At 31.2% G+C, this 27,265-nt stretch overlaps 1 protein-coding gene across 1 annotated transcript in view; it reads right to left on the reverse strand.

The window, feature by feature from the left end:
- Window positions 1–314: 314 nt before the first annotated feature.
- The window catches only part of LOC137918370 (uncharacterized), a 59,010-nt gene continuing 32,059 nt past the window's right edge, over window positions 315–27,265 (reverse strand). Inside the window, exon 2 of the mRNA XM_068761150.1 lies at window positions 315–1,349. Coding sequence (XP_068617251.1) covers window positions 493–1,349 — 857 coding nt within the window. The 3' untranslated portion in view covers window positions 315–492. The remainder of the gene's footprint in view (window positions 1,350–27,265) is intronic.

The raw sequence follows: 27,265 nt of genomic DNA on the forward strand, positions 1-27,265 counted from the left end.
TTATAATATTATTATTCACAAAGGATCATTTAAAACTACCGCATGTGTACGTTATGAGAAAAATGCTAGCAAAACCCAATTCGAAGGATTGTAGAATCAATTTGAACTCACTTATAAGACTGGTATATTGGTTAGTAGCGTAGGGAAAACAAATATTTTGTAAACTTTGTATTCTTGTAATCGAATGAAGTAATATTTACTAACATAAAGGTTATTTATTCTTTTACTTTAATAATTTAAGGAAAACACAATGAAACAATAAATTTTCTACAAAATTAATTTATTTTTCTTATTACAATAAGATACACACATAATCGTTTACTCTTTCAGCATACATAAAAACGAATCATAATTCACACACACATAGATATCCAACTCGAAATTTTGACAGTAATCTGCTTAAGTCACAACACAGAGTGACCAAGTGTCACGTATCATTAACCTATCACTAGTTTCACTTAATAAGTCTTTATACATTGGACTAAACTAGCTTTAACTTAACGCTAATAGCGGTTCTTCGGGATCATGTTTTTGGCTGACGTATTTCGAATTCGTTTTCTTCCACTGGTCCTTTTTGCTAACCATTTTTTGGTTAGTCGCAGCTAATTTTGCTTTGCTTTTTGATATTTTTAATGGGTTTTTTATAGTTTCGAGTCGTTCCAGTGTTTCGATTATATTTCTAGGCTTAGATATAACGTTTCTTGTTTCTTCGCTAATTTCATCCATTGTATCGTTTTTATTGGCATATACCACGACGAAGTGGGAATAAGCTGAATTTGACGGAGCATTTATATCGGCGAAATCTCTGAAATTTGCAAACTGATCTTGATTGTAATTAGGTTTTGGATTTGCAATATATCCGACACCGAGAGATGGTCTTCCGTGGCCATTGTTATAATAAGAACTGAAGCTGTCGCCGAAATCGTGATCTTCATCATTTTGTGTTAAGAAAGTACCTCCTCTTATAATCCCAAAGTTTCCAGATCCGAGCACACTTGAGCTTGCATCGACTAAAGGAGCTGCGGAGACAGCAGATTGCTTACCAAAAGTCTCAACGTTTCTGTTAAATCCTCCAAATAGAGGATAGTTGAGGATTGATCTAAATGAGTTAGGCCTTTGACTGTAGGCAGCCTCTTGGTTTCTGAAGTCAACTCTGAAATTGTTTTGATGACGTGGTTCGAAAAGGTTTGCAAAAGTTGGGAAGAAGTTTTGTGAGTCACCGACAACTTCCATCGAATGTTCTGCATTAACTGGAGTTAAGTCTTTTTCAGTTTCTCTATGACGCTGAGGTGATATTATAGTTTCAGGAACGATTTCTGATGATTCCGCTGCAAGATCTTCCGAGTCATCTGTAATTAAAGAAAAACATACATTAACTTTCAATTTACGAAAAAAGGTTAGTTAATTTTAACGTTATTATTTTACTTCGGTGCAATTTAAACTAATTCGCTAATAAAATGAAACGGAAGTAATAACATTATTGTAAAATAAAACTTTGGTTTGTTATTGCTAAAACAAGCTAGGCGTTATTTAAATCATTTTCTTTATTTCTACTTTTTTTTAAAAATAATAACCAGAAATTATTTTATTGACATAATAATTTGTGTGTATCTTTTATAGTAATTTACCGAGAAAGTTGTAAAAATAAACGCTGTTTATTAAAATAAGTTAGGACACTTTATCCGCATGAACAAGAAAAGGTATTAGTCATTGTAGTAAGTTGGCTTCAAATAACTTTGAATGCAATAGTTTTTAATAAATTGCGTAATTTCGTCGAGGTTGTTTCAAATACTTGCTATAACTCACTACGCCTTTGACCTGTTATACTAAACCGGTTCACCTACCGAGGAGGCGGAATGCATTTTTAGCATTTCATTCAAATTCTCGCTATTCCTTAAAGTAAATATAATGTAATTTAAAGTAAGTCGTTTAAGTATAATAATTGGTACGAAAACATGAAGTGTGGCTATAGTTGTATTCGATAAGCTAAAGATTTGGCTACCAATGTTAAGTAATTTAGGGATGCTATTGTTAAGGATAACAGATTTCTAGTAACAGGTGTGTAACCATCGTTAAGATAGGCTCCCTGACTCAGACCGGCATTTCTCAACTCTAACATTCAGTTAAAAGTCATCAGAGAAGAGCTTCACGCCTTCTTCCAATCGAGTAGATATCAATTAGTCAATACAGTACTACAGGTCATATTTGACGTAGTTTTTATTTAACTTCATCGAGGATTCTAGAACGAGCCCTGTGTCCAGCGAAGTAAAAGCCAAAGAGGTTAATAGCCATCGGCACCAATTGAATATTGTGGCTGCACTCGATTACCAGTCAGATTCGGCCCCGTGTACCTCGAAATTTACTTTGTTATTGTTGTGTAAAACTGTTGACCTAATATACACGTTCGGTTTATATTGTCTTCCGGATATTTCATTTCCTTAAATTGAATGATTCGACAACATACTTTAAATAAAGTTAATACCCGAAAACGCATAACTTATCTCGGTGAATAGAAATAACTATCTAATTTACATGTGCTAAAATGGCACTTCAATCTACTGTTGTTTACAAAGTGCAAGTCCGTTTTCTGATCATCTATTCTTTTTCCTCTATTCACTTATAATAATATTTGATAGAGTTAGTGCGGAAAAGTTGTTAACCCAAAAAATTGAGTAATGACATGTATAATTGAGTAATAATATGTAATAATGTAACATATTCAAACTGCTATAATTTTACTAGGAATGTGATGTTTTGTTTAATAAACTCTTGTATATTTTATCTTTTTCTAATGTGACTCTTCTGACTATTCCGGATACTCGAAAGCTGATTTTTCCTTCTTTGTACTCATTGATTGTTACTGTTAGCCAACGATACTGCATTTGACATACAAAATCATGTATAATAACATATTGAAAAGTAGGTAATAGGTTAAAGCAATATATTAAATATTTACTTAACGTCAGAACGAGAAACTGATTAATGAGTTCCAAAATAACAACAACACATCAATTCTCAAATATTAAATTAAATTAAAGCTAATGTGATTAATAAAATTAGCTTTATTAGAATTATTTTAAATATAATTTTTTGTAAGCCTTTAGTTCTATCTCTTCTCAAAAACTTGTTTTTGTATAATGATAATATTACGAAAAGATTAATCTATATAAATATTTAAAAAAATAGGACCAGATATAAAAACTTTTTTTAATATTCTGATACGTAAGTATCAATTTCATCTACTTTATGTGTAATGAAACAATTAAATAATAAAGAACGCACATACTATTATTACTTTGTCATGAGTCTAGACACTGAACTATAGTTACGATGCATTCAAATTAAAACACAATAATACTAAATAGCTTTTAACAAGAGACCCGTAAAAAATATTTTTCAGAATTTTTGAAAACTTGCGGCATTTTATTCTTGCGCCAGCTTATGTAGTTGTATTGCGTACTGCAAAGGCGAAAAGATTGTTGATTAACCCCTATCACCTCTGACCCGGTATCATAATCGTTCCAAAATCTACATTTTTATTTGAAAAATTATCAACACAGGTGCGTTACGAAATGATGTCATGTCATAGGTCGCGAGAAAGCTGTGCTTGGTAGTAAATAATGAAACTAGATTTCTTCGTAGTATTTCAACTGCAGAACGTGACGACAGAATTTTTATATATGGTCACGTAACAGGGCATAGATAATGCATTAATAATTTTAAAAACGAAAATACGGATATAAAATATCATTAAAAATTAAAATAATCATAAAAAGTGATTCCATCGTTTCTTTAATACTTACAAATAAAATTAAAATCTTTGTTCGTTTCGCCGTACCTTTACCACGGAAAACAAACTTTAATCCGTGAGAAAAATGTCTTCCTAATCCTAATCTTATGAAAATGCATTCCATGTTATGCCAAACTTGTACTGATTAAATTACCTTTCATGTCCCTTTTGCGTAATCTCGAAAACGTTCATATCCGCTAACGCTAGTTGATGAAACGGCTCTTGCTTACAAAAAATAAATTCCTCCTTTTCCTTCTATTATAAGACATCGGGTTCTCTTTAGACTAGATAAGCTTAAAGTAAATATTGTTTATTGCAACCACGCTTGCATCCCTCACGTGTGTAATGTAGCGCTGTCGTTGGCATCACGTGACCGCTGAAGTATGGCCAACAGAAACCATATTATTTAGTTCATATGGCGTACTATTAATAACTTATCTAAATGTGGGATGCAGTTCGGGTTTTTCTTCAAAATTCTAAAAAACGTCTAATTACATAGCATGCATTACTATGTACTATTCCCAGATTTCCCCACTTTTAATAAAAAACAAATGAATAAGAAATGAGAGTTTTTAAGACATTTATAAGTAGGGTTATTTTCTGTTAATAACTTTGTTATTAAATTAAAAAAAGCACTTCTTTGCATCTTTTACAATTTTTGCCAGTATTGTACAAATAAACGTTAAAAAAAATTAAAAACTATGGTCTTAACAAATGACTGCTTGCGGTTATACCACATTGGTAAGAAATGCGTGAGAAGTTCCGGTTCCGCGGTTTAAATGATTTTATGCTCTGAAAAGAGAAATCTAATGTAAGTCTTTATTTGTCCCAAAAATGACCTTAATCTTTAATGATCGTTATATTACATAAACGCCAAACACACTTCTATTCTACTCACACTATAAAAATACTTTGTTGTTCACTCTTAAGTTATTGTATTTGTTTTTTTAATAAAATAGAATAGGTCTAATAATTACAAGTTTTTTATAAAATAAACTTAATTAACTTCAAAAACGAAAATGTCTGAGTTATTTCAGCCTCTCCTTTACGAACATTAGGTTAAATTATAAAACAAAAAAGGTATAAATAATAATTTTTTAATTTTTTTCAGCCGATAGACGCCTTTTACAAGACATAGGCGTCCACCAAAGTTTGCTATTATGACCAGTATTGCGCTGTCCACAACCAGGGATATCCCGCGATCTTCATTAGGCTGTTGGTTAACCTAGTGGGTGCCCACACACGCCGTGTCTTCCGATTCGTGGTCGCCACTCGAGAAATTTTCGGCTCCAATAGCCATTGGTTGCACGAAATTGCAAACAGTAACGTTGTTACAAAATAATTAGTAATGTGTGTTCTTTTAGCTGTAAATAATGATTGATAAATGATGCCATCAAAATTATGGCTGGGGTTTAAAACACAAGTTCATTAACTTGCCATATAGACAATGAGGTAAAGTACGAGGACTCCCTGTGGAGTCTCAGGTTGCGACTTCACATACTACAGTTTCACCGGATTGGGAAATATTATTAATTATATTATAAAGTAAACACTTCGTGTAAAGTAACTAATTTCTGAATTTTATTTTATTATATTTTCTGAATCATAAAGAACAGGAGACATTTGTAATGCAGGCTAAATGCATTTATTTTTAGCAGTTTATGTTTTCAGTTACGCATAATCAAATAAATATACATTATATATAGTAATGTCTCTTCAACGTCACATTATCTTAAATATTATTAGTTTCCTTATTCTTAATTGCTATAAATAGACTCATACAGAAAGATGTAACAACATAAAGAAAATAAAATATTCTTATTACACGCTCATAAAATCTCCGCAAATATTTTCTAGTTTTAATTATTGTTTGTGACACATCTTTAGATATGGCAACATTGTAAATTATATTTGTACATTAAAACTATCTAGAATTTTTAGTTTACAATATTGAAAACAACTAAGACGTTTCGACATAAATATAAGAAATTTATTAGAAATTCGTTTCCAATAAATTTTTAAGAAATAAATGTAGATTTTTTATCTATTACGATTGTTGATTTCAAAATAGATTTAATTAATGCAACACTTGAGCAAATTTTTATTAGAAATTATAGGCAACGTCTTAACAAATTTGTACACGTTTATTTTAAGGAGGTTAATGTCCAGGCAATGATAATCCTTTTTTTATATGTCACCCGTTGTTGGGGGCTTCTTGTACCCCTATCTTATTTTTGGGATAGAGATATTTATGTTCTTTTATTTTCGCGCTTTTCTTTCATTCATCTTATGTTCTTTCGTACTTTTCCTTTCTTTCTACATTTCTCCCACCTTTCCCTTTTATTCGATACTTTCATTCACATCCTCGTTTCCCAATTTTACATTTCTTTATCTTTTATTATTATAACACATTTTGTTCTATTTAGATACATTTTTTATTTTACTTTATAGGCTATTTTATTATTTACATTTATTTTTACATTTCAACTTTTGTTTCGATAAAGTAATCACTTTTGCCGCGATTTCCCTACAAAGTTGAAGGAATGTTGGACTCTTCTCTTCGTCATTTATTAACGAGGCTGTTGACTCCTCGCAAATCTTGGTGCCTAATCGGCATCCGGAGTCGACTCGGAGTCCTCCGAATGCGGGACATTGGGCTACCGGGTGGACCACGGTCTGGTCCACGCCCGGTTCACAGAAACACGACGGATCCTCTCTGAGCTTTAACCGGTGAAGGTACTCAGAGAAGCTTCGTGCTCCCCGAAGAGATGGACCAAGACAGTGTCCACCACGTTACTGCTGAGCACGTGGTAGGCTGAGACGGCGTCCGGGAAAAATTTTCGCGTTGTTGATGTCGTCGTACCTTCCATTGCAATGATAATTCAGTACATGTCCTACATTTATGATGTCGGTATTTTACGTATGTAATGAGTTATAATAAGGATCAAATAAAGAGTTCCGATGGCTGAGAGTTAACAACCCTGATAATCAGCTAGAATAAAAAATCAGAAGGCAGGAATTACTTTATGTAATAGCGGACCTAATGCTTCATAGGAATTCTGTACTAGTCAATCTAAAGCAGTGCAGAGATAAATAGTAGTCAGGTATGTAAATGTAAAAGAAAAATAATACAAAACATTTAAAATATAATAACTAGTAATTATAGTAGTTATTATGTATATATATAGATATATACATAATAACTACTATAATTACTAGGTAATTATTAAAAAGCACTTACTTAAATAGGTCAATACATAAAACACATAAATGAATTACATGACCAGGTCAACAAACAGAGACGACATAATATTTCCAAAGGTTAAAACCTAATCAAATGTAGTTATTGAAAAGATGGTCTAGTTTATTATAATTTATATATTCAGGTAACAAAGCACTCTTCAGAGTAATCGGTGGTGGTGAGTTGGAAGGTACTGTATTATCTTATAGGTCTTGATGAGAACGAATTTCTTCAGCCAGCAAGTCCAGCAGTCCAATTTTAGTTTCTTTTCTATGTTTCCATTATCGTGAAATATGCCTTCTCTAAGTGAGACAATACGGACAATAATCAACTTCGTTGTTTCCATAAAGAAAGGTAGACTCCACATAACTTTCAGGATATATAATTTAAATCGCAGAATATGTCAGTTTTCTTGCAAAGTTTTTTTTAAAAAGTGTAGTTTAAAAAGTGTAGTTTTTTTTAAAAAATTTATTATGGATTGTTAAAGTGACCACTTGTGTACGTTATTAGAAGAATTTCAAAAAAGCCCCATCTTATAGTAACTAGAAACAGATTGAACTCCCTAACTCGTATAACGTCAACCTTCAACTTAAAGGTACGAAGCGCACGTAGATCTGAGAAGAAACCGCAAGAAATTCAAGCACCCATCTATCGGGGATCGAACCTGTTACCAAGGAGTAAGTGGGAAAGGACTATAGTTTATAATAGTACTTTAGGCATAGTCTTTAACGACTAAGGCACAACTGCTTTCTAGAATATCAAGTGTGTGTGTATAAAATTATTATTAAAGTAGTACGCTAATACAGAAAGTCATTTATTTTAAGTGTGATTAACAAATAATCGATTATTGTTTCAATGATGCCATCAACACGCGGTATCGACTTGATTTCTCAACGTGCGATGCTATCCTGATATTGCAGCAGCTGACGAAATTTGGAGCGTGACATCAATTTGTTCTGAGTGCATTTTACTCAGTGAAGTATTCTCTGCTTAATATCGTTTACAGATTCTGTTATTACAAGTTTTAAATTGCTTAAATATTTCAGTAAACTAAAAAATAAATATAGCAATGATTATTAGTTGTTATGTTTTTATCTTTATGAAAGTTTGTTTTTTTTTTTCGGAATTTTAATTCCTTCTAAAATGTAATAAATTTTTATTTGACAGTATAGTTGCTTACTGTTAGAAATTCAAATGCTTTCTCTTATTTTTCGATAGATAAAATGTTTTTGGATACGTTTAAATTAAATATTAATACGTTTTTATAAAAAAAAAAAACGAATACGAATTTTTTAATTTAATTTGTTTAAACTTTTTGTATTTATGTAGTACACGTGAAAGTATTATTTTATTTTTAAGATATTTAAGGAGAAGGACGCTAGCTGGCGGCAAGACAGAGTTGCCAACGACATATTAGAATTACATATCATAATATTAATTTAAACAAAAATACGTAATGCTTTCCATTTATAATAATGTCTGAGATATCGACGGCAAAACACGGAACTGTAAAAATGTGTTTACATCAATGTACTTTACGACAATTGCATAATGTTGGAATTTTGCATAACATTAAGAACAGCTCTTAGAAGTGATTCTAGACATAGCGGTTGTAAATCGCTACACATTATAGATAACGGAAGAGAAATTCGAAGAACGCAATTTTCATTAATCTGTCAACTGGATTTCGTGTTATTTAATTATTTGTTATATTGTAAGTAAATAGGTTGGCAAATAAATAATTAGATGTGTTTTAGGATTTCCCCCAAGAGAACACACTAATTAAAACTACATTGTTTGTCACAAGGGTATGGATATAAATTTACAAAATTATACGCCTATTGTAAAGATCTTTTAAATAAACTAACAAGTTGATAACTAAATTTTAATAATATTCAAAGATCTATACTGATATTATAAACTATATAATGAGAATAAATATATAGATAAACAACAATTTAAATCAACTTTCTCGTAAAAATAATAATAGGAATAGTTTTTCCACTGTTTTATTACACGTATAGATAGCCATAAATTTATTTCATGTCTATGTGTCAAAGCAATTTATTCTTTCAGATATCGATATTGACTAGACCGAAAGTTAGCTGGTTAAGCATGTAATTAATAACCAATCGACATAAAAAGGCTTGAATAGTCTAATTGATTGTCGTTTACAGTCTTTAACTCAGCAGGAATTTTATTTATTATTTTCGAATGATTTATGAGCGCTGAACAAAGCACGCTAACGACGTCTATCGGCTATTATCATTACTATCCCATCATCGGTATTAGAGAGGATTGGCTTCAAGGTTTTGTATCGGTACTAGATATCGTTCGAGCATTGTTTGCAAAATTTAACAATTTTTTAAATATCTTTTGTTTTATTTCATTATTTTAAGGGAAATTTATTTATGTAAAAAGTAACTATTGATGAAATTTTAATAATTAAGTTAAATTATGACAGTTAAGGTCGTTAGTTATTAATACGTTAGAATAGAAAATTCATAGATGTTATATATTCGATCGGATAAAACAAAATCATTTGGCTTGAAAAGAGTACCTCATACGATTCGAGAGGCATGAATATTGTGACCAAGTCGATGTCTATATAAAAAGACCGAATGTTGTAGACGTGTCTTTCTAAAATATTGTGGAGAAAGAATTGAACAAATAGTGAAAGGTTATCTGTTCGACACGAACAACGAAGCTTTGTAACAACACGGGGAATATTATTGAACATGCTATAACCAACACTGTAGGAACCAACTAAATTGAGACTGATGTTACGGATTCAATCTTAACATTGGATACCTTTCGAAATATACGTATAATTATCGGAAAATTAGACCGTAATTTGCTTCCTTTAGCCTTGTGATAGTACTGACGAAGTTTCTATTTTACATTAGAACGAAAGAAAGGGAACATGATACAATTTAGTTATTGTGTTTGACGAAGTTTTGTTATCTTAGTCATAAGTTGTTCATAAACCTATGATGCTAATGTAACGTAAGACAAATTTCAGTTTTTTTTTTAAATTCATTTTCACAAAAAGCGATTATAAGCTGCTTTTTCCCAATATACAAGAATAATAAATAGATGGTAATTGTTAGACAGTAAAAATTAGGATAATAAGTCAGCACCCTACCTAGCTTTAACATACTTGCATCTGCTACGCAATTGTTAATAATATCTACCTGCATTCCTAATCCTTAGTGTATCAAAACGTCTAAATAATCCCTAGAAACTAGTAACATCAGGAAATTCTAGTTTGTTTACTAATACTAATGCTTGACTATGAGGAAACAACTAGTGTACTTGTGATGGTCGGTAAAGCATTAGTTGTATCTATATATCGATCTTCCTCGTTTACTACGCAAGTTCATTAATGGCAATAAACTTCAACTTAATTCACATTTAATAGTTCTTATGTATACATAAAATATATACATTTTACTGATATTACAGTAGGATTATGATCTACCTGGAGAATGTTATATCCAGGCAATTATAATAACTTCTTTTTTAAGTGTTCGCTAATTTTTGGAAGTCCACAAATTTTTGCGCCGGTACCATACAGCAGTGTTATGTAGAAAAAATTGTAGTAATCCTTTTTTTATTTTTTAAAACATAACATTTTAGGAGAAATATAAATATTAAAATCTCGGTACTCTGAAAAAAAAAAACTACTTTTTTATTAAAATTTATTGTTTAAGTTTAAAAACTCCTGGGTGGTAAGTGATTTAGATATAACCAGGGTTTTTTTGTCATATATTTCTTTTATTTCACGGTTACTTTGACAAAAAAAATAGATTTGTAGGAACGATGTGAATCTAAATTCAAATATTTATTAATTATGTATAGCAGTAGTTTTCTTACATAAAATGTATATATGGGATAGGAAAAAAGAAAATGACGAGTCGATAGAACAAATGAAATTTGCACAGATTTATGCGATAGAAACATGAATGCCGGTAATATTTCAAAGCGAACTTACAAAGGCTTGATGACAAAAGAGTGAGTTACGTATTTTCACCTACTTATTAAAATGTGCCTCATAGAACAAGCAATTTCGGCCTACGGATTTCGTTATAGCCGGCGTTGTCAAGATGACTCTAGATTTCGACACCTTTTGACTCTCACTTCGTGACATCGGGCGTTGAAAATGAACTGTTAAGCCTTTGTCATATTTAGCACTAAGGCTCGTTATTGACGGCGGAGAATACCTTATCTCAAAATGTGTGTACAATTTTATTTCGTTATAATAACTGAGTATATTTCGTAAGTATAATTCTGACTGCTTTTGATTCGAAAGATTTTCGAATGGAGACCACTAGCAGGAAGCGATGTTGGTGAGCCCTCCAATAAGTTAGTCCGATGACATAGTAAAGACCGCGGGAATATAAATAAATATCGCTGGATACGGGCAGCGCAACACCGGTCAACGTGGCAATGTTTGGGAGAGGTACATAATGATGATGTTATTTCGTAAAAAAAAATTTCTTTATAAATCAATCGTAACAATGAACGATGCACAATGAACTTCTGGTATTGTTAGTCCACTTTACTTGTATAAAATATTATGAGTGGTTTTAAAAAAATTCAAAAAAGTTTTAAAAACACTTCTTTATAAGTTATTATATGCTTTATCAACAAAGACGCTTAAAAAGTATCAAGTAATTGTCTTTTTAATGTTTAATTAGTTATTCTTAATCCGAAAGCGGAATAAAACATTAAGAGTTACATAAAGTTAGAGTGCACTAACTTTTCTATCGTCAATTAAAATAAGTATATTACAGTTTCTCATGACATATAATACTTTTGTAATTAACATATATTCGTTAAACATCGTGTCATTAAGTATTTAAGAACTATTATCACCTATTTTTTAACAGCCGTAAAACCTTCACTGTCTTATGGCAGAAACCTATTATATAAGGGTTATAAGTTTTCTTAGACTTTAACTATTATCATAAATAAATGTGCACTAATCAAATCTAAACTAAATGTCTGTTTTAAAGTAGATCGGTTTTCGTGAACACTGGTCACCAGATTATTATTTACCGGTGGCTGAAATAATGTCAATAGAATTTCGGAAAGATTTTTAACGAAAATATAATAAATCAAAAAGGTATAAAAACTTTTACACGCGGATCAGCTAAAAGATTTTACAAGAATTGGGTCATCATTAATGCAGATATTTGTAAAAAATAAAATTGACACATGGCCGGTCAGAACTCGTTCTAATTTTGTGATTAATGCTCGAAACAGTATTAACGTATTTAACGTTCTAATTGCACGGAATACATACAGGATATAGTTTCTATTTTATCCTTGAAATTGTCTGCCTAACAATTTATTTCCGTAGCAACGGAGTTAACCAGACATTAATTTCGTAGCTAAACAGGATAAGATGCAAAAATTATTAGACGGGTTGCCCGTATACCAGATTTTGAAAATTATTTAAAAAATGTTCTAAATGAGTCGACGGAAAAAAACTTTATAAAATGGATATTGTGTAAGTGATTTCTTATTTTTAAACGACCAGAACTATAGCGCGAACATTGTTATTGTAAACAATATATTATTTTTGAATAAAGACACTGTTCATATTTTAATTTGTTTATTCAGCTTATGAGGAATATATTTCAAATAAAATATTTTTAGATGTATCCATCATTTCTAGTATGGAATATCTCATCAGTAAGTTTGATGTAATATAAGTCAATAGTTTGTTTAATTATACTCTTTTTTCATATAAAAACACTTATATGTATGTAGGCATATGTCTTCTTCTTTTCAGCCGATAAATGTCCCTTGCAGGGCACAGGGGCACAGGGCATCCAGCCACTGCGGTATATATACATACCTATTAGATAAATTTGTCAACAAATTCTTAGTTTTAAATACTTAGTGAAGTTAAATTATTAGCATATGTAATTACTCGGGAAATCAACGGTCTCATTTTTTATATTTATGACTTAGCACTAACGGAAGAGGTAGAAAGAAATAGTTTCTATATTGTCGTAGTTTATATTGCTGTCGCTCTCACGGAAATGCCGGAAACGTCCCACATTTTTTCTTCAATTATATATAAAATTCTTTGACAAGTTACGGAAGTCTTAGGTTATTGTACTAACGAGGACATCCTAGTATAGTTTTTAATATCATTAAGATTCTCAGTACATACCTGATTATTCGTTTCGTATTTAGTTATATTAACAATAAACTCATTCTCTCATTTTTTTGTTTATGATTAATTAACGAACTTGTTCACGTCGACACTGGTGACATGTGGGACATGAACAGTTATTACTATCATTTTTTAATTGATTGATAATAATGAGTTGTTATTGTATCCGCATTCAGATTATGTACAAGTGTCTAACAGTATCAAGTGCGACAAAAATTAATGGAAAACAAATCCTTCCTTGAGAATTATATTCTTAACTATTTATATATATTCTTGACCTGAAAACATTATACAGGTCGATAAGTTATAGGCGTGCAAGGTGTAAAGCGCGAATGTAAAGCTTTAGTTAAAAAAAAAAACTTTAAAACCTATTTCCAAACATCCTTCATAAAGACATCACTCTGAAATAATTTACATTAATTTAGGTTTTCTTTTGGATTGCGACAGGTAAATAACTTCTACATCCTAAGTAAGAAAAGGACCAATATTTAGCTACTTCCGCACATGCAGTAGTAGTCGTGCAACAAAGTGCACCGGCCGCCAGCCCGCTGATAAATGCGTATGCGGCAAACAATGCGAATTACACAACACACAAAGCTTAGCGTGGTATTAAGGTATATCCCCCATAGATGTCTTTGTGGAGACCTATGTCTTGCCGTGGCTGTCTATGGGTTGGAAAGAGATACACGAAAGAATAAATAATGGCATTAATTCCAACCACGTAGCAGTCACTTTCTCACAATTATAAAACGTAAACGGCCATCATTGTAGTGACAATAAAATTTACATATCAAAAGGTCGTCGAAACATTTATCTGCTAGTTTCACCGTGAACCTGTCACCTTGTCATAGATATTCAAAATGTCTCTTATTAATTATAAAGTAACAGTTGTGCAGTTATGTAAGTTTAGCATAGTTGACTATTATGAACTTTGGTTGTGAGACGTAGAAAGCTTCCAATGCAAGATAATGAATTTGATAATTGAATCGTGGGAAACTGTGATCTAACGATTGAATCATTTTGACTAGATGTGATCTTGTGTTGCTATAAATTTAATTATTTTGTTTGGCAATATTTGGCGGTCTGCATTGCTTCGGCTTCTATCGTTAATCGTAATTTATTATTTGTGCCCTTTTACTATTTTTAGCGAGAACAAAGAAAGTTTTTTTTAACAGTAAATTCCTGCGTTTTATCAACGGAAATTAACAAGAAATATATATATATATACATAGTATAGGATTGTAGAAAACTATATCACAATTTAATAAAAAACGATCTACATCGAGCTATTACTATATAGTTTACCTATATAGTTTAACTATATAGTTTAACTAAATTAAAATTTCATTTCATATATGTACGACTGATGACGTAATACATTATACTGTGTTGTTTATAATTATCGTGCGCGCTTTATTTTGTCAATAACTTTTCTTAACCAACCATGATTTATTGAATGAATTAGAAACGAATTAGAAATTTAATTTGAAAGGTTGGAGTTTGATTGTTGATAAATAATATTAATTAATATTATCGACGGATAAAATACGAATAAAATGATCTAAAGCGATATATAGTCATTTAATTGCATGTAATCAAGTGTACTTGTTGACGCGTTGTTGTTCTGAGCATCTAATTAAAAATCTGAACAAAAACAATTTTTCAACAACGTTCCCATGGATATATACAATAATTTACCAAATTTTATCTTAATGGTTTTTGAATCTAAGGGGTATAGACAGGCATACATTCATTTATACATACATAGATTATTCTCAAATATGTTCATTGTTATTGTTGCCTAGATTCATCGCTGGTAAATATAAATCTATGGTTTAAGATGGTTTCATTAAATAATAATTATAAACAAAATTAACACACAATGATATCAGATATCTTAATACATCATACGTGGTTATTGTATAACCATAAATCACTTTACTGTGATCTAATCTTTGTTGAAACACTTAATCGTCGGTCAGGCTGTCCTTGTGGTGATGCTTTTTATATAGAGTACGTTCATTTCCTTGATCTGCAAGATCGTGACTGAAAAAATTTAATATACAGTAGACAACTTCACTGTATTTTAAATTGACGCGTTCAAGAGCAGTAGGTAGTTAAAATTCCGTTTTCCTTTCCATTCAGGTCATACGATCTTTGTTTACTACAGAGCGTTTGATATTATTAACTTTGTTAAAACTATTAAATAGTTTATTTTTTAACTTTAATTTTGTTTCTAAATTTAATATCTTTAGACATTGCCTCTGTTAAAGGCTATAAATGAAATACTGAATTAAATTTTAACAGTTCCCTACTGAGATTTTTTGATTATAAAATTTCTATGTCCTGTAACATATATACTGATCGATGTAGAGGCTGTCATCATCGTTATCATCACCACGTAAGCTAATAGGCCTTTATAGGTTGCCATGGCGACCAGTCTTACGCTGCCAGTATGCAGTGACTTTCCGCGACGCGTGATTAAGAACCTTTCGGCCGCACGGCTGTCTTTTACACTAGCACTGTATAGAACGCTATAAATAAAATACTAAGTTTCATGTTGCATATCCCTTTTTATTTTTTAAATTTAGTTTATGTTATTTTATTATATATATATATATTTACACATTAGGTATTTCATATTTGATTTTTTAAAATTATGAATAATTGGAGTCCTGTGATGCTATTTATGGACGTATCAGTAAAATAAAAGGTATTCATAACTAAATAAAGAAACTGTATACTGCTAAAAATTCGTCAGATTTGAAAAATTACAACACAAGACCCTGAGTACAAGATTATTTAAATTAGTTGGTTATCAAAGTAAATCAGAACACTTAATCATCACATCATTTGCGTGTCGATCCATAAAACCATGACGTTGTTGTTGAAAATATTTCGTAAAAGTTGACGGTTGCTAAGCAACAGCCTTGGTGGATTTCTTAAACACCACGGTGCTAACAATGGTGCAAACTGGAATCAGTTTAGATGGGGAAATTGCTGTTACATAGTTCGCTGAACTTCTGCAACATCGAGTCATTGTCGTGGGAATGAATCGAACTTATAGTTCAGAGATTAAATATACAGTGAATAAATTGTGAATTTGCTATAGTAACCCTGCAAACAAGGTTAAAAAGAACTCTTTAGCTCGGCTTAATTCTAGTAAACCATTTTGTTTACGTACTATTAATTTTGCTAGTACTTTGCGCTGCTTTTAAAAAAAATATTTAAAATTTTGTCAATAAATATGTTAAAGTCTACAAATAGATATGATCTAATAAGTTAAAAAAGTGCATTATTAGAAATTAACTTACATTCAGATAAATTTACAGATATTTCCCCAAACAAATTAATTAAGTTCAAAATACAACGTATATAAAAAATTATTCAACAAATGTAATGATAGCCTTTTATATCCTCCCTTAAAATTGGTTCCCACTGATCAGTCATCTGCTGGTGGACAGGCATGGAAGCCGCCCATAGATTTTCATAAGGACCGGTTGGAAGTGGCCTGTATCCAGTGTTTTCGTTTCTTTAACATAGACGTTCTACTCTGTGTTTGCAAGTCTGTTGTGTTCACTCCAGAATCTTAGGGCTCTAAAGTAACCTACTTACTATTACTTCAAATTGACATTCCGCTGGACTATGATGGTTACTTTCGTTCGTCTACTTAGTTAATGGAATCAGGCGTTATTTTCCGAAAGTCAACCCTAAGTAAGAAAAGGTATAATATATAGCTACTTCCGCACATGCAGTCGTAGTCGTGCAATAAAGTGCACCGCCCGCCAGCCCGCTGATAAATGCGCATGCGGCAAACAATGCGAATTACACAACTACCACCGCTAAATCACTCAACACGTGTTTCACCCCTCCACGGAGCATCTTCAGGAGTAATGTTACACCAATTAGTGCCTTGACTCTGTGTTTGGTGTGTGGTTATATATTATATTGCTCGTATAAAATGGTAATGGGTAACCTTAAAAGTCCGGTCGTTTTGTCATAGGCGATGGTATTTATTTTTGAATAATCAGTACTGCAAGGTAGGACATCGTTTTTTAAACATTCTTAGTGTTGAAAACTTTGGGTACCACTGAAAGTAAAATGGAAGAACTAATTGTTATTACTTCCAATAACAGATTATGTCAAGGATCCCCATGGTTATTTAAAAGACTTATTCTTTATCAGATTTTATATTTTTAGGTGATCTCTTTAAGTGTGGTAGAACAGTCTTTTTATCATAAAGTAGGCTATATGTTAACAAGCATAACATTCTTAACTTCATATTTAAACATACCGCAAAGAATAATTTTGACTAAAAATTACAAATTTTTTAATTATAATCGTTGAGCTGCCGAAGACTGAGAAACAATACAATGCTTGAGAAAAAATAAAGTTTCACAAGGTTTCCGTCTTATTTAAAGTAATTGAAGGATTGGCTGATAAATAATCTTGAAGGTTGCATAATTGCATAATTGAGAGAATAGAGTTTGTAATAAAACATACACCGCAATTATTTAATTTTAGGTTGTAAAGCTTTCTTGAAAATAGTTTTAGACACATCGCTTTTATGCCTTTTTAACTTGGTTTGGTATTTATAGGTTTATAGGTTCTAATAGCCGTACAGATCGACATTAAAAATTAAAGTGTCTTCATATATTATATATATAATCATAGTATTTTTTTAATTTACGAAAAAATTTGTATAATATTCAGTTTCATTTTCGTATTTTTTTTTAATATCGTGACTTCCACGTCCCTGCTGACACTGTGTACTATCAGACTTGCTACATCTAAAACTGCAATGTTTCAATTTCATAATTTAATAGCAAAATCGTTATTACTCATTCGCACATTTTCAATATGCAGGAGAATGAGATAGACTTTTCACATACTTCCTCTGTCGAAGCATTGCACCCAACCATAAGAGTGATACTCTTCTTGTGAATTTGTAAAATTAAACTCTCAAAGTGTAAAAGTCCTTATTAATAGATATGATCTCAAATTTGATAAAAAATTCCTCCGATCCATCCACATATTCGTTATGCTTACTACCACATCACCGATTAGAAAAAAACTTTGAAAAGTATAGAAGATGATATTTCCCTATAAGAATTTATCCTCGCTGTCTTTTACCACGCTTTCAAGTAAAGGGCTAACCTTACACTATGGGTAAGTCATGTGGGTTACTGTAGACTTCACACTGTGTGATGAAGCCATAGTTACAAAATATATCCGTAGCAACAAATTGAATAGGGGATTTAAATCATAACCCAGTACCTGATTTTTATACTGAGCAGGTCCATTTATGTTTTAATTACTAGACTATCATATCGTCAGCTATAAATTAATTAATATAATATATTTGTTTAACAAAATACGTAACTATACATAAAGGAGGATATTATTAAGTTAATTCATATTACCTCGAAATTTCATTCTATGAATATAAACGCAAACAGAAGGTTAATTATTAAGCAAAACGGTCTTCAAGAGCGATTTCTACATTTAGCGAAGGCCAAGCCGGTTAACCTAATACTGGTTTTAAACAATAAGACGATTGTTTAACATTTTAGTCATACCAAAATTTATTATGTACTTATAAATTAGTTCATAATTTTTCAAGTTTAATGAGCCAATAAATTATTTTGTATTTATACTATATTCGCTGGATAGAGTTAATAAAACGCTCTTTCAAGTGCACTTTTGTGGACAAATGATAATGACAGATGAGATAATGATAATCAACAAAGTTATCTAACTTATCAGTATTTCAAGGACTCACCGTGCGGGTACCGGTTCCGATACTCGGGACTGACGTCCCACGTTTAAGATGGTTTTCTTGTAATGTATTGGCGTTCTCCCTACCTAATTAAAAATAAACGAATAGACCAATGTTACTTTATAGCAGATATCCGCTTTTAACAGACCTAAATCCTTCGGCAGATCGAGAAATCCCACTGTTATATCTCCTCCGTATAAAAATAACTAACAATTCATATATATCAGTTGTCAGAAAATGACAAGAGATTATCTTGTTGCTGCATTTAGTGAAATACTTGCCATCGTTGTCCGAAATACGCATCACGTTACTGATTAAGTGAAGTTTAAGTGAATTACAGAAATTAACACAAGAGTACTCCAATTCGCCCGGATAACAGAAACAATAAATACGAGAGAGAATGAATCTGCACTGTGCAAAGAATTTGTAGACAGATATTATTTTGACAAAATCAACAATCATGCTTAAGATTTACAAATGTTGTATATTTGTTGACATTTGTTCAGGTGTAAGCCAGAGTACTGCAGGATTTACAGTACAGTACAGAGTACTGTAGTCTTTACAGTAACTAAGTTCGTGGAACCTTTTGCTTTATTTAATTCACCGTACTGGAAAACTGCCAAGTTCTTCGTGTATTGAGCGATTGCTCTATGAAGTGATTTGATGCAAGGGTGCATTTGTATATGCCCGAGAAATGAACCCAAAGCTTTTTTGGTTTGCTATAATCGATATAGGGTTGCTAATATAAAAACACGGGGCAGTGATATTTTTTTATTTAAATTCAGAATAAAGCAAAGAACCGTTTTTTTACTCACGTATTTCAAACCGGTTTTATGAATGCCATATGCAAAAGTGTTCTATATTACAACACCGAGGTAATATTAGCTAAGTTAGAACAATTATTAAATTTTATAATCGAGACATATTGATAGATGATTTTATTGCGGTCGTTGGAAAACGCTGTTTGCAGCCGCTTCCAAGCAGTCTTACAGAAAATCAGTAAGGGAGGCGTATGTCCAACACTGAGCGTCTCATAGCTGAAATACAATGATGATAATTAAGTTAACGATAAATCTGGACCGTCAAACCCTTGTGGCGTATTTTTTTATTTTTACAAACACAGGTTGCACTCTAGATAATATTAACAATTAAATCAACTTAAATTAATATTGTCCACTCTTTGACAAAATAGTTGTACATGTTACGTCGTCATAACTTAGAAGATGCAACATATATAATATCGTCACATTTTATAGTATATATAGTATGTAATCATTAATTTACGTTTAAAAAAAGATTCTAATTATGACAATCAGCAGAATTTTTTTTTGTAATTGTTACGGCCTTAGTTATTTTCCTCTATTTCGGATTGTATGGTTTACTAAAATTAATTAAATAGACTAATCCTGTATACATTTTTTGCTGTGGTATATCAAAAAAAGTTAAAATATTTTTTTAAATTATATTCGTAATAAAACAATAAAAAATTGTAGTTTATACAAATAAGCTTTGCGAATACTTCGTTGATTTACTTAAAATACGCAACGTGCATGTTGATTTATCTCCTTTTGTACTTCTCGCGTATCCTTGAATATTAGAACGTAAAAGTTAGGGAACAACAGCATCGATAAAGATAGCTTACTTATATCGATGATATTATAATCCGCTTTAAAGTTATATTGCTCTCGTTATATCGGATAATAGAAAAGCCAGTTACAAGTAGTAAGCATCTGTTTATTTGTACAGATATACTATGTCACCACTAATTCAGTATTTGTTGAAAATATCGTAACTTAGGAGTTATATAGCTATAAATTATGTTTTAAATTAAGAAGTACTTCATTTTAGATATTAAACTTATTTATTGCAATCCTTTATTCGTAATCCTCTACCGTTACCGTCTACCGTCTTACATTTGTATGTACTTCATGAGGACTTTAAATCTGCTTTTCTTGTAATTTTATTTCTGATAATGCAGTCCTGTTTTAATTTTTTTATTTTTAAATTCTCTTTTATAATTTTATTCGAACATAAACCTTAACGTTCTGAAGCGAATAAGACAGACCCGCAAGCGCAGCGTACGACGTCCACCAACAAGGAGGATAGACGACGTTGTAAGTTGTAAGGTTGTCGGTTCCATTAAAAATTAACAGGGGAGGCCTATGGCCAACAGAAGATATCCTACGGATGAAGTGACGTGTATTATATTATTTTAGCAATAATGAGCTATACCATTTGTTAACGGTCGTAATTTTAAAGTAGATATAGCGTATGGTCAAATAGGGATCAAATAATAATCCAATTTTAGTGGCCTCTGCGGTTAGTCATACTACACTACACTACTCCATAAGTATACGACGAGATGATTTAGGGGCTTCATGATCTCCTAGTCCTGTTAAATAATGTAACGATACAATCTATTGTAGCTGAGGGTACCTCAATTTACTTAATGCAAAAAGGTGTTTTATCATAAATAATATGTGAACCTTGTTAAAGTCGTCCAAATACTGGCCACTTCCAATTTTGAATCCCCTAGGTGAGGGGTATGTCCGGCGAAAATGAAAACAGTATTTATGTATTAGATTCAGGTGTTACCTTGTGGAAGTCCATTGTAACTAAGAAATGGAATAATATATAGCTACTTCCGCTATACAGCAGTAGCTATATATTAGTCCCTTTCTTAGTGAAAACAGTACTTGTTAAGATGCAGAAAGTACTCTCTGGTCAGCTACTTATAACCATAAGTGACAACCTTAACTAAAATTGCTCTAAAAGTTGATTTTTAAAGTTCGAAAGTTATCTGTTAAATTGTTAAAGTTCATAACACTCGAATAATTACGAAATATAAAAATAATGTTTGCTTTACCAATCGTCGTGGTCAATTGTTACATTTTTTTATTTAAATGACTTAAATTATTGTTGGCGAATCATTGCGAAATCGCGAGTGCAGAAACACTCGTCACGCATTTTTTTATCGACTTTTTATTCCATCTATTAACCATGAACCAATTACTGAATAACTTTCTAAATGGATTAAAATTTTTAAATAAAAAAGTAATACTGTCCGATGAATTAATAATGTTTGGTTCTAAAAAGACAATTTTTTTTAATCTTTATTTGTTTATTAACTGGGGGATTTGTCCATAGATATGTCACCTTTATAATTTATCTCCAATTAAACGCAACAATTCGTTTTGATGGTTTGTTTGTCTTACACAGGTGATTGGTAAAGATGTAAAAGCTTTAAGGGAGTGAATGAATAGCACATTTGTCTTCAATCGCCCTGTATAAACCCTCTGATGAAAATATTTTTCTATTAAAAATGCGGTAGAACAATAACTTCTGGTACTATAAAGTCTTCAAGGAGAGATAGTAAGTAAATAATAATATTTATGCTTTTACTTACTACATAATCATTACGTTATTTTTTGCATTGTCTTATCCATTCTCCTTCTCCTAGCTTTTACACGCATTTACAATAATTCTGTATATGAAGGAAATAATTTTTTTAACGATGGCAAAAGATTAATGAATATCTGAAAGAACGTATAAGGGATACTGTATTGATAAGGCGTGAATTAAAACATGTTATAGCTAAGATAGCACTTCAGAAGTTTACCTAATATATATTACTAATGTATAAATCGCTCTTCATGTATTTCAAATTTGTACGTGCATTTCTTTAGCACTAGTTAGATGTATTGAATGCCAGAAATTGTGACAGAAATGTAAACCCATCACGATTAATGAAACGCGAAAACGCAGGTCCCTATTAATAAAGACGTAACTAGATATAATTTATTTTAGAGTAATATAAAAAAGTAATGTTATTAAATACTAATTATATTCGTATTACTTATACCAAACTAACATCATTTTTTTACTGAAAAGGTTCATTACGTGCAATGAACCTTTTTAATGTATATAATGAATTTCATTTTGCATTAAATTACTTTCTACTTAAACTAAAAAAATGAAAAAAAAAACTGTTAGAACTTGGAAACTTATCGCTTGGCCTTAAATTAAAATTTAAAAACAAGTAACTCAACTATGAAACATGGTTTATCTGTAGATGAAGATTCTAATAAGATACACGATGTCAATAGTAGCTTTGTTACCACCATTAAGAAACTAAAAGGTTAATGTTATTATGTGGCCAAATGTTTTCAGTCTTAAAGACAAGGTCAAACATCACAAACAAACAAATCATAACCTTTTTGGTGAAATACTTTCATTCGAAATGAGCCTAGCAACAATTTGCGTAAAACGAGTATTTGTTTGTTTGTTAACTATTCGTTAGGATAATATTTTATAATGTAATCATTAAGAATTGACTATTGATGTTACGTTTATCCGTAGTTAATGTAAAAACGTCTTGCTTAATTATTAGGTAAATTAGTCCTTGAAGCTATCTCCACAGCGGTTAACGTAATTATTTTTTTGTAATAACACTCAATGTAATATTTGCTTGGGAATTTCGGACAAAACGCCTTATCTTTTATCTTGTTAATTTGATTCTGCTTACCTGAGAATTGGGGTCGCAATATGGTTTTGTTGACTCACAGCTTTTGTAATTTTTAAATAGAAATCTAATAAAATTTAAGTAAAAGAATATCAATGAGTCCTAAGTTATTTTAACCACATCGTTCGCAGACGAAAAACTACTAGTTGTAGGGACAGTGAACAGTCTCAAGAAAAGGTCCAAGACCTTATGCACAATCAGCTATCCATTAGTCCGAAGTGAGATCGATAACTGTACTCTCCATAGCACTGCCCCGAGAAAAGAGAATGATGGGGTAGGATGAGGAAAGCTTGTCATCGATCCCGTCAAAACGATTTAAGACGGACACGATCTTAAGAAAAAAGACCATTGAGAAAAAGAAATAGAAGTTTACGTATGATAACACCCTAAACTGCCTTCTCTTTCATGTCTCTCATCTCCATCCAAAGGCTGTCTGGTAGAGATCAGATCGAACAATAAAGCCGCTTTGTATACCTCTATATAAATTGTTCCTTTTTTTTAGTTATTATCTACGATGTACAACAAAGTGTAAATAAATAAATAAATGACAACATTTTAGTATGTCCTGAATGTAATTGCTCTATTAAAATATTTTTTTAAGAATATTAAATGATTTAATATTGAATATTTATTAAATTGCAACATTAGCAAAAATTATTCAATAAAAAAAAGAAAGATTAAAATGCTTTCCAAAGTTCGTCATTCCGCAGTGAAGAAACATTACAGATTGACCATGATGACTCAAGAGAGAGAAGGTTATCGGCTAGTACTTATTACGATACTTTCAATGAAATATAATAAAACTATATTTTTCTCAGTTTTCTGACTTTAATTTTTAGTTACTAGTAACAAATAATCGCCGGTGGGTAAATTTCTGATTGAACGTTGTGGAGTTGGATGTTCCCACTCCTAAATAGTGGTTGCGGAAGATTACATATATAAAGAGTTTACATTAATGTTTCCGTGGAAAGAAACTTGCTATTGTTTGAGATTTCAGTACATTTAAATAGTCAGCGATGACTTCCGGCAGTGAAACGTTCTTTCTTCGCTCAATGAGCCCTGAAGAGGGCTAAGTTCAGGATTACTTTACGAAATCGAATTAGGGATGGGGAGATCTGCAGACGAAAGAAAGTTTTTAACATAGTCTATGTTCTTTACAGTCACTGCGAGGGTAGTGGGCAAGCAACATAGCGCGCAAAAACGATGACTGGTTAATTCTTTTGGTTCTGGAATGACCTCGAATCGGCAAATGTAACGTAAGACCACCCACAAGGTGAGACCTTGTAAAGGATGTCAGAAGACGTGGGATGCAGGCTGGTACCAACTGTTATTGTTGGGATTCATTGGGTAAGGTCCAGCAGTTCACATCCTACGACTGAAATGATGATGGTGAAGAAATAGTGAAATTTCCTTTTAATTTAAATCAATAAAAGTAAAATATTTCTTTAAACTTTTATCGATAAGTAAACAACATATGTGCGGTGATTGGCTTTAAGGCATATAGTAAAAGTAAATGTAAGCATGTCCTTGACCGAAAGCGAAACAATAGATCGCGTGGCAAAAGATGCTGCATTCACACAGTTTACTGTGCGAATAGTCTTTGTCAATTTATAAATGTAATGGATTTATTAGAAAATAGTATATTATTAGTTATTTAAAATACGGAAGAAAGGTAAAATGTTTTAATACTATATTATAAAAAACTGGCGTTCACCTAAGTAAATTAAATACAGAAATAAACATTTACAATTTCCTAGATATCTATTAAAGAAAAAGTGAACGTTCTGTTGTTTTAAAAACTAAAAGAAAGAAAAAGTATACAAGTACAAATTATTAAAGTGGAGATTCAGACAAAAATAACTATAGACTAAAGTCGAAGATTCATTTGTTATATTTCATCAACTCTTATTGAAAATAAAAAATTAGACGAGTTTACAATAAAGTAAAAAAAAAATTTTTCTTTTAATATTAAAGTCTTCATAGCTATGATGAATATTTTTAATCGCCTATTAATTTAATAATATTTTGTTCTCAAAACAATTATAACTGCTTAAAAGTATACAACAAAATTAAATACAGTTACAGATATATATTGTTTAAAAGGTCAGGCTCTGAAGCAGACATTTCAATAAAAAAGGGTCAAATGCTTTCGCACAATCTCAATTTTAACCGTTATAAATCCAACTACAGGAAATTGGCTGAGCGCCAAATATTTATAGAATAATTGAATATTTCAGACATCACTCCCTTAGCTGCATTGAAAAGATCTAATAGATGTCGCATGCACGAGAAGCTCATTTGGAACACTATTGTCATTAGCAAGCAGAAGTTAGAATATCATTATATTAAAAATACTTCACCACAAATTAAAAGTACATCACATTTGCCGTCATTAGTGATACATGTTTTACGCCTGGTTTTACAGTATCTCATTATTTCGGCAACAGTTGGCGACTTTTGTTGTTTATTATGTTACGATGAACATTGGTATTGAGTAAAAATAGTTCACATTGGGTCATAAACAAAACGTGTTATACAGCGCTTAAATCGTAAAAAGTCATTTAATAGAAATATTTAACAAATTACCGCTTCTTCTATATTTAAAAAAAATTTTAATGATTTGGTTCTTAGTCAGACTAACATGATCATTGGCATAAGTCAGGGTCAATATAAAAATAGATGGCACTCAGTTAAATATTATTTTTAACTATCTAGGTCAGTGAAAATCATGAAGAACCCCATATATATACATATATATATATATATATATATATATATATATATATATATATGTATGTATGTATGTATACATTTAAATTATTAGGCTTCATTGTCTACGAAATTCGCAACTTTGAACTTATAAAATAAATATATATAAATCTCTAATAAATATGTGTAATTAATCAAGAGTATCAAATGTATATTACTGTGTATTATACAATAATGAAATAAAAATTTCTTCATCAATTAAAAATAAATCCTATTAAACTTACGATTTGAACAATCACACAAATCTTTTTATATACAACGTGTTATAAATTTTAATTAAAAGGAACATACTGCAGAATATTTCGCTAAACAGTTAGCTTGTCAATCATGGTGATATTTTCCGCAATATTTTTTAAACCAACAATGACTCGAATTTGATTTGCTTACATTGCGATCATTGACATTGCGAAGTTTATTGCACTCGCCGTTCGAGCAAACATTTTAATATTTGTGTCCCACTTTTTACATCGTTTGTATGACGGACTATTAATATTAGTAATTCCGAGTTAGCTTTTTCTTTTTTTTATACGAGGAATTCCGCCTTTACACAAGGTGTCGTGTGAATAACATTGCATTGTTTCTGTTGAGGAAACCACACTGCTTTGTAGCAATATGACTAGAGATTTCAATATTTAATGGGGTTCGCACACATGATTTTCGTCTACAATCATCAATAGAAACGTGCTGTCACGAATAGAAAATAAATTGTAAGGTGTGTTATTATGAAATTGGTGAGTAGTTAGTTTGCGCTGCGGGACCCCAAGTGACTGGAATTAAAGATAATTGCGAAGCGACGTTTTCATACATAGAAATACACACATCTCGTGTCATAGATAGATATTTACATCACGGTTAATTAAATTTTCAAAACTGTTGTGTTATCATCGTTCATTCTCAACTTTATAGTTAGTTAAATTTATCTTATGTCGACCACTTCCAACTGGTCTTATTGGAAATTTAAGAGGCCTGTGTAC

Source organism: Battus philenor, unplaced genomic scaffold (assembly GCF_028537555.1).
Source record: "Battus philenor isolate CCGP_79_NKW_IND1 unplaced genomic scaffold, ilBatPhil1.0.hap1 SCAF_14, whole genome shotgun sequence".
Taxonomy (NCBI): domain Eukaryota; kingdom Metazoa; phylum Arthropoda; class Insecta; order Lepidoptera; family Papilionidae; genus Battus; species Battus philenor.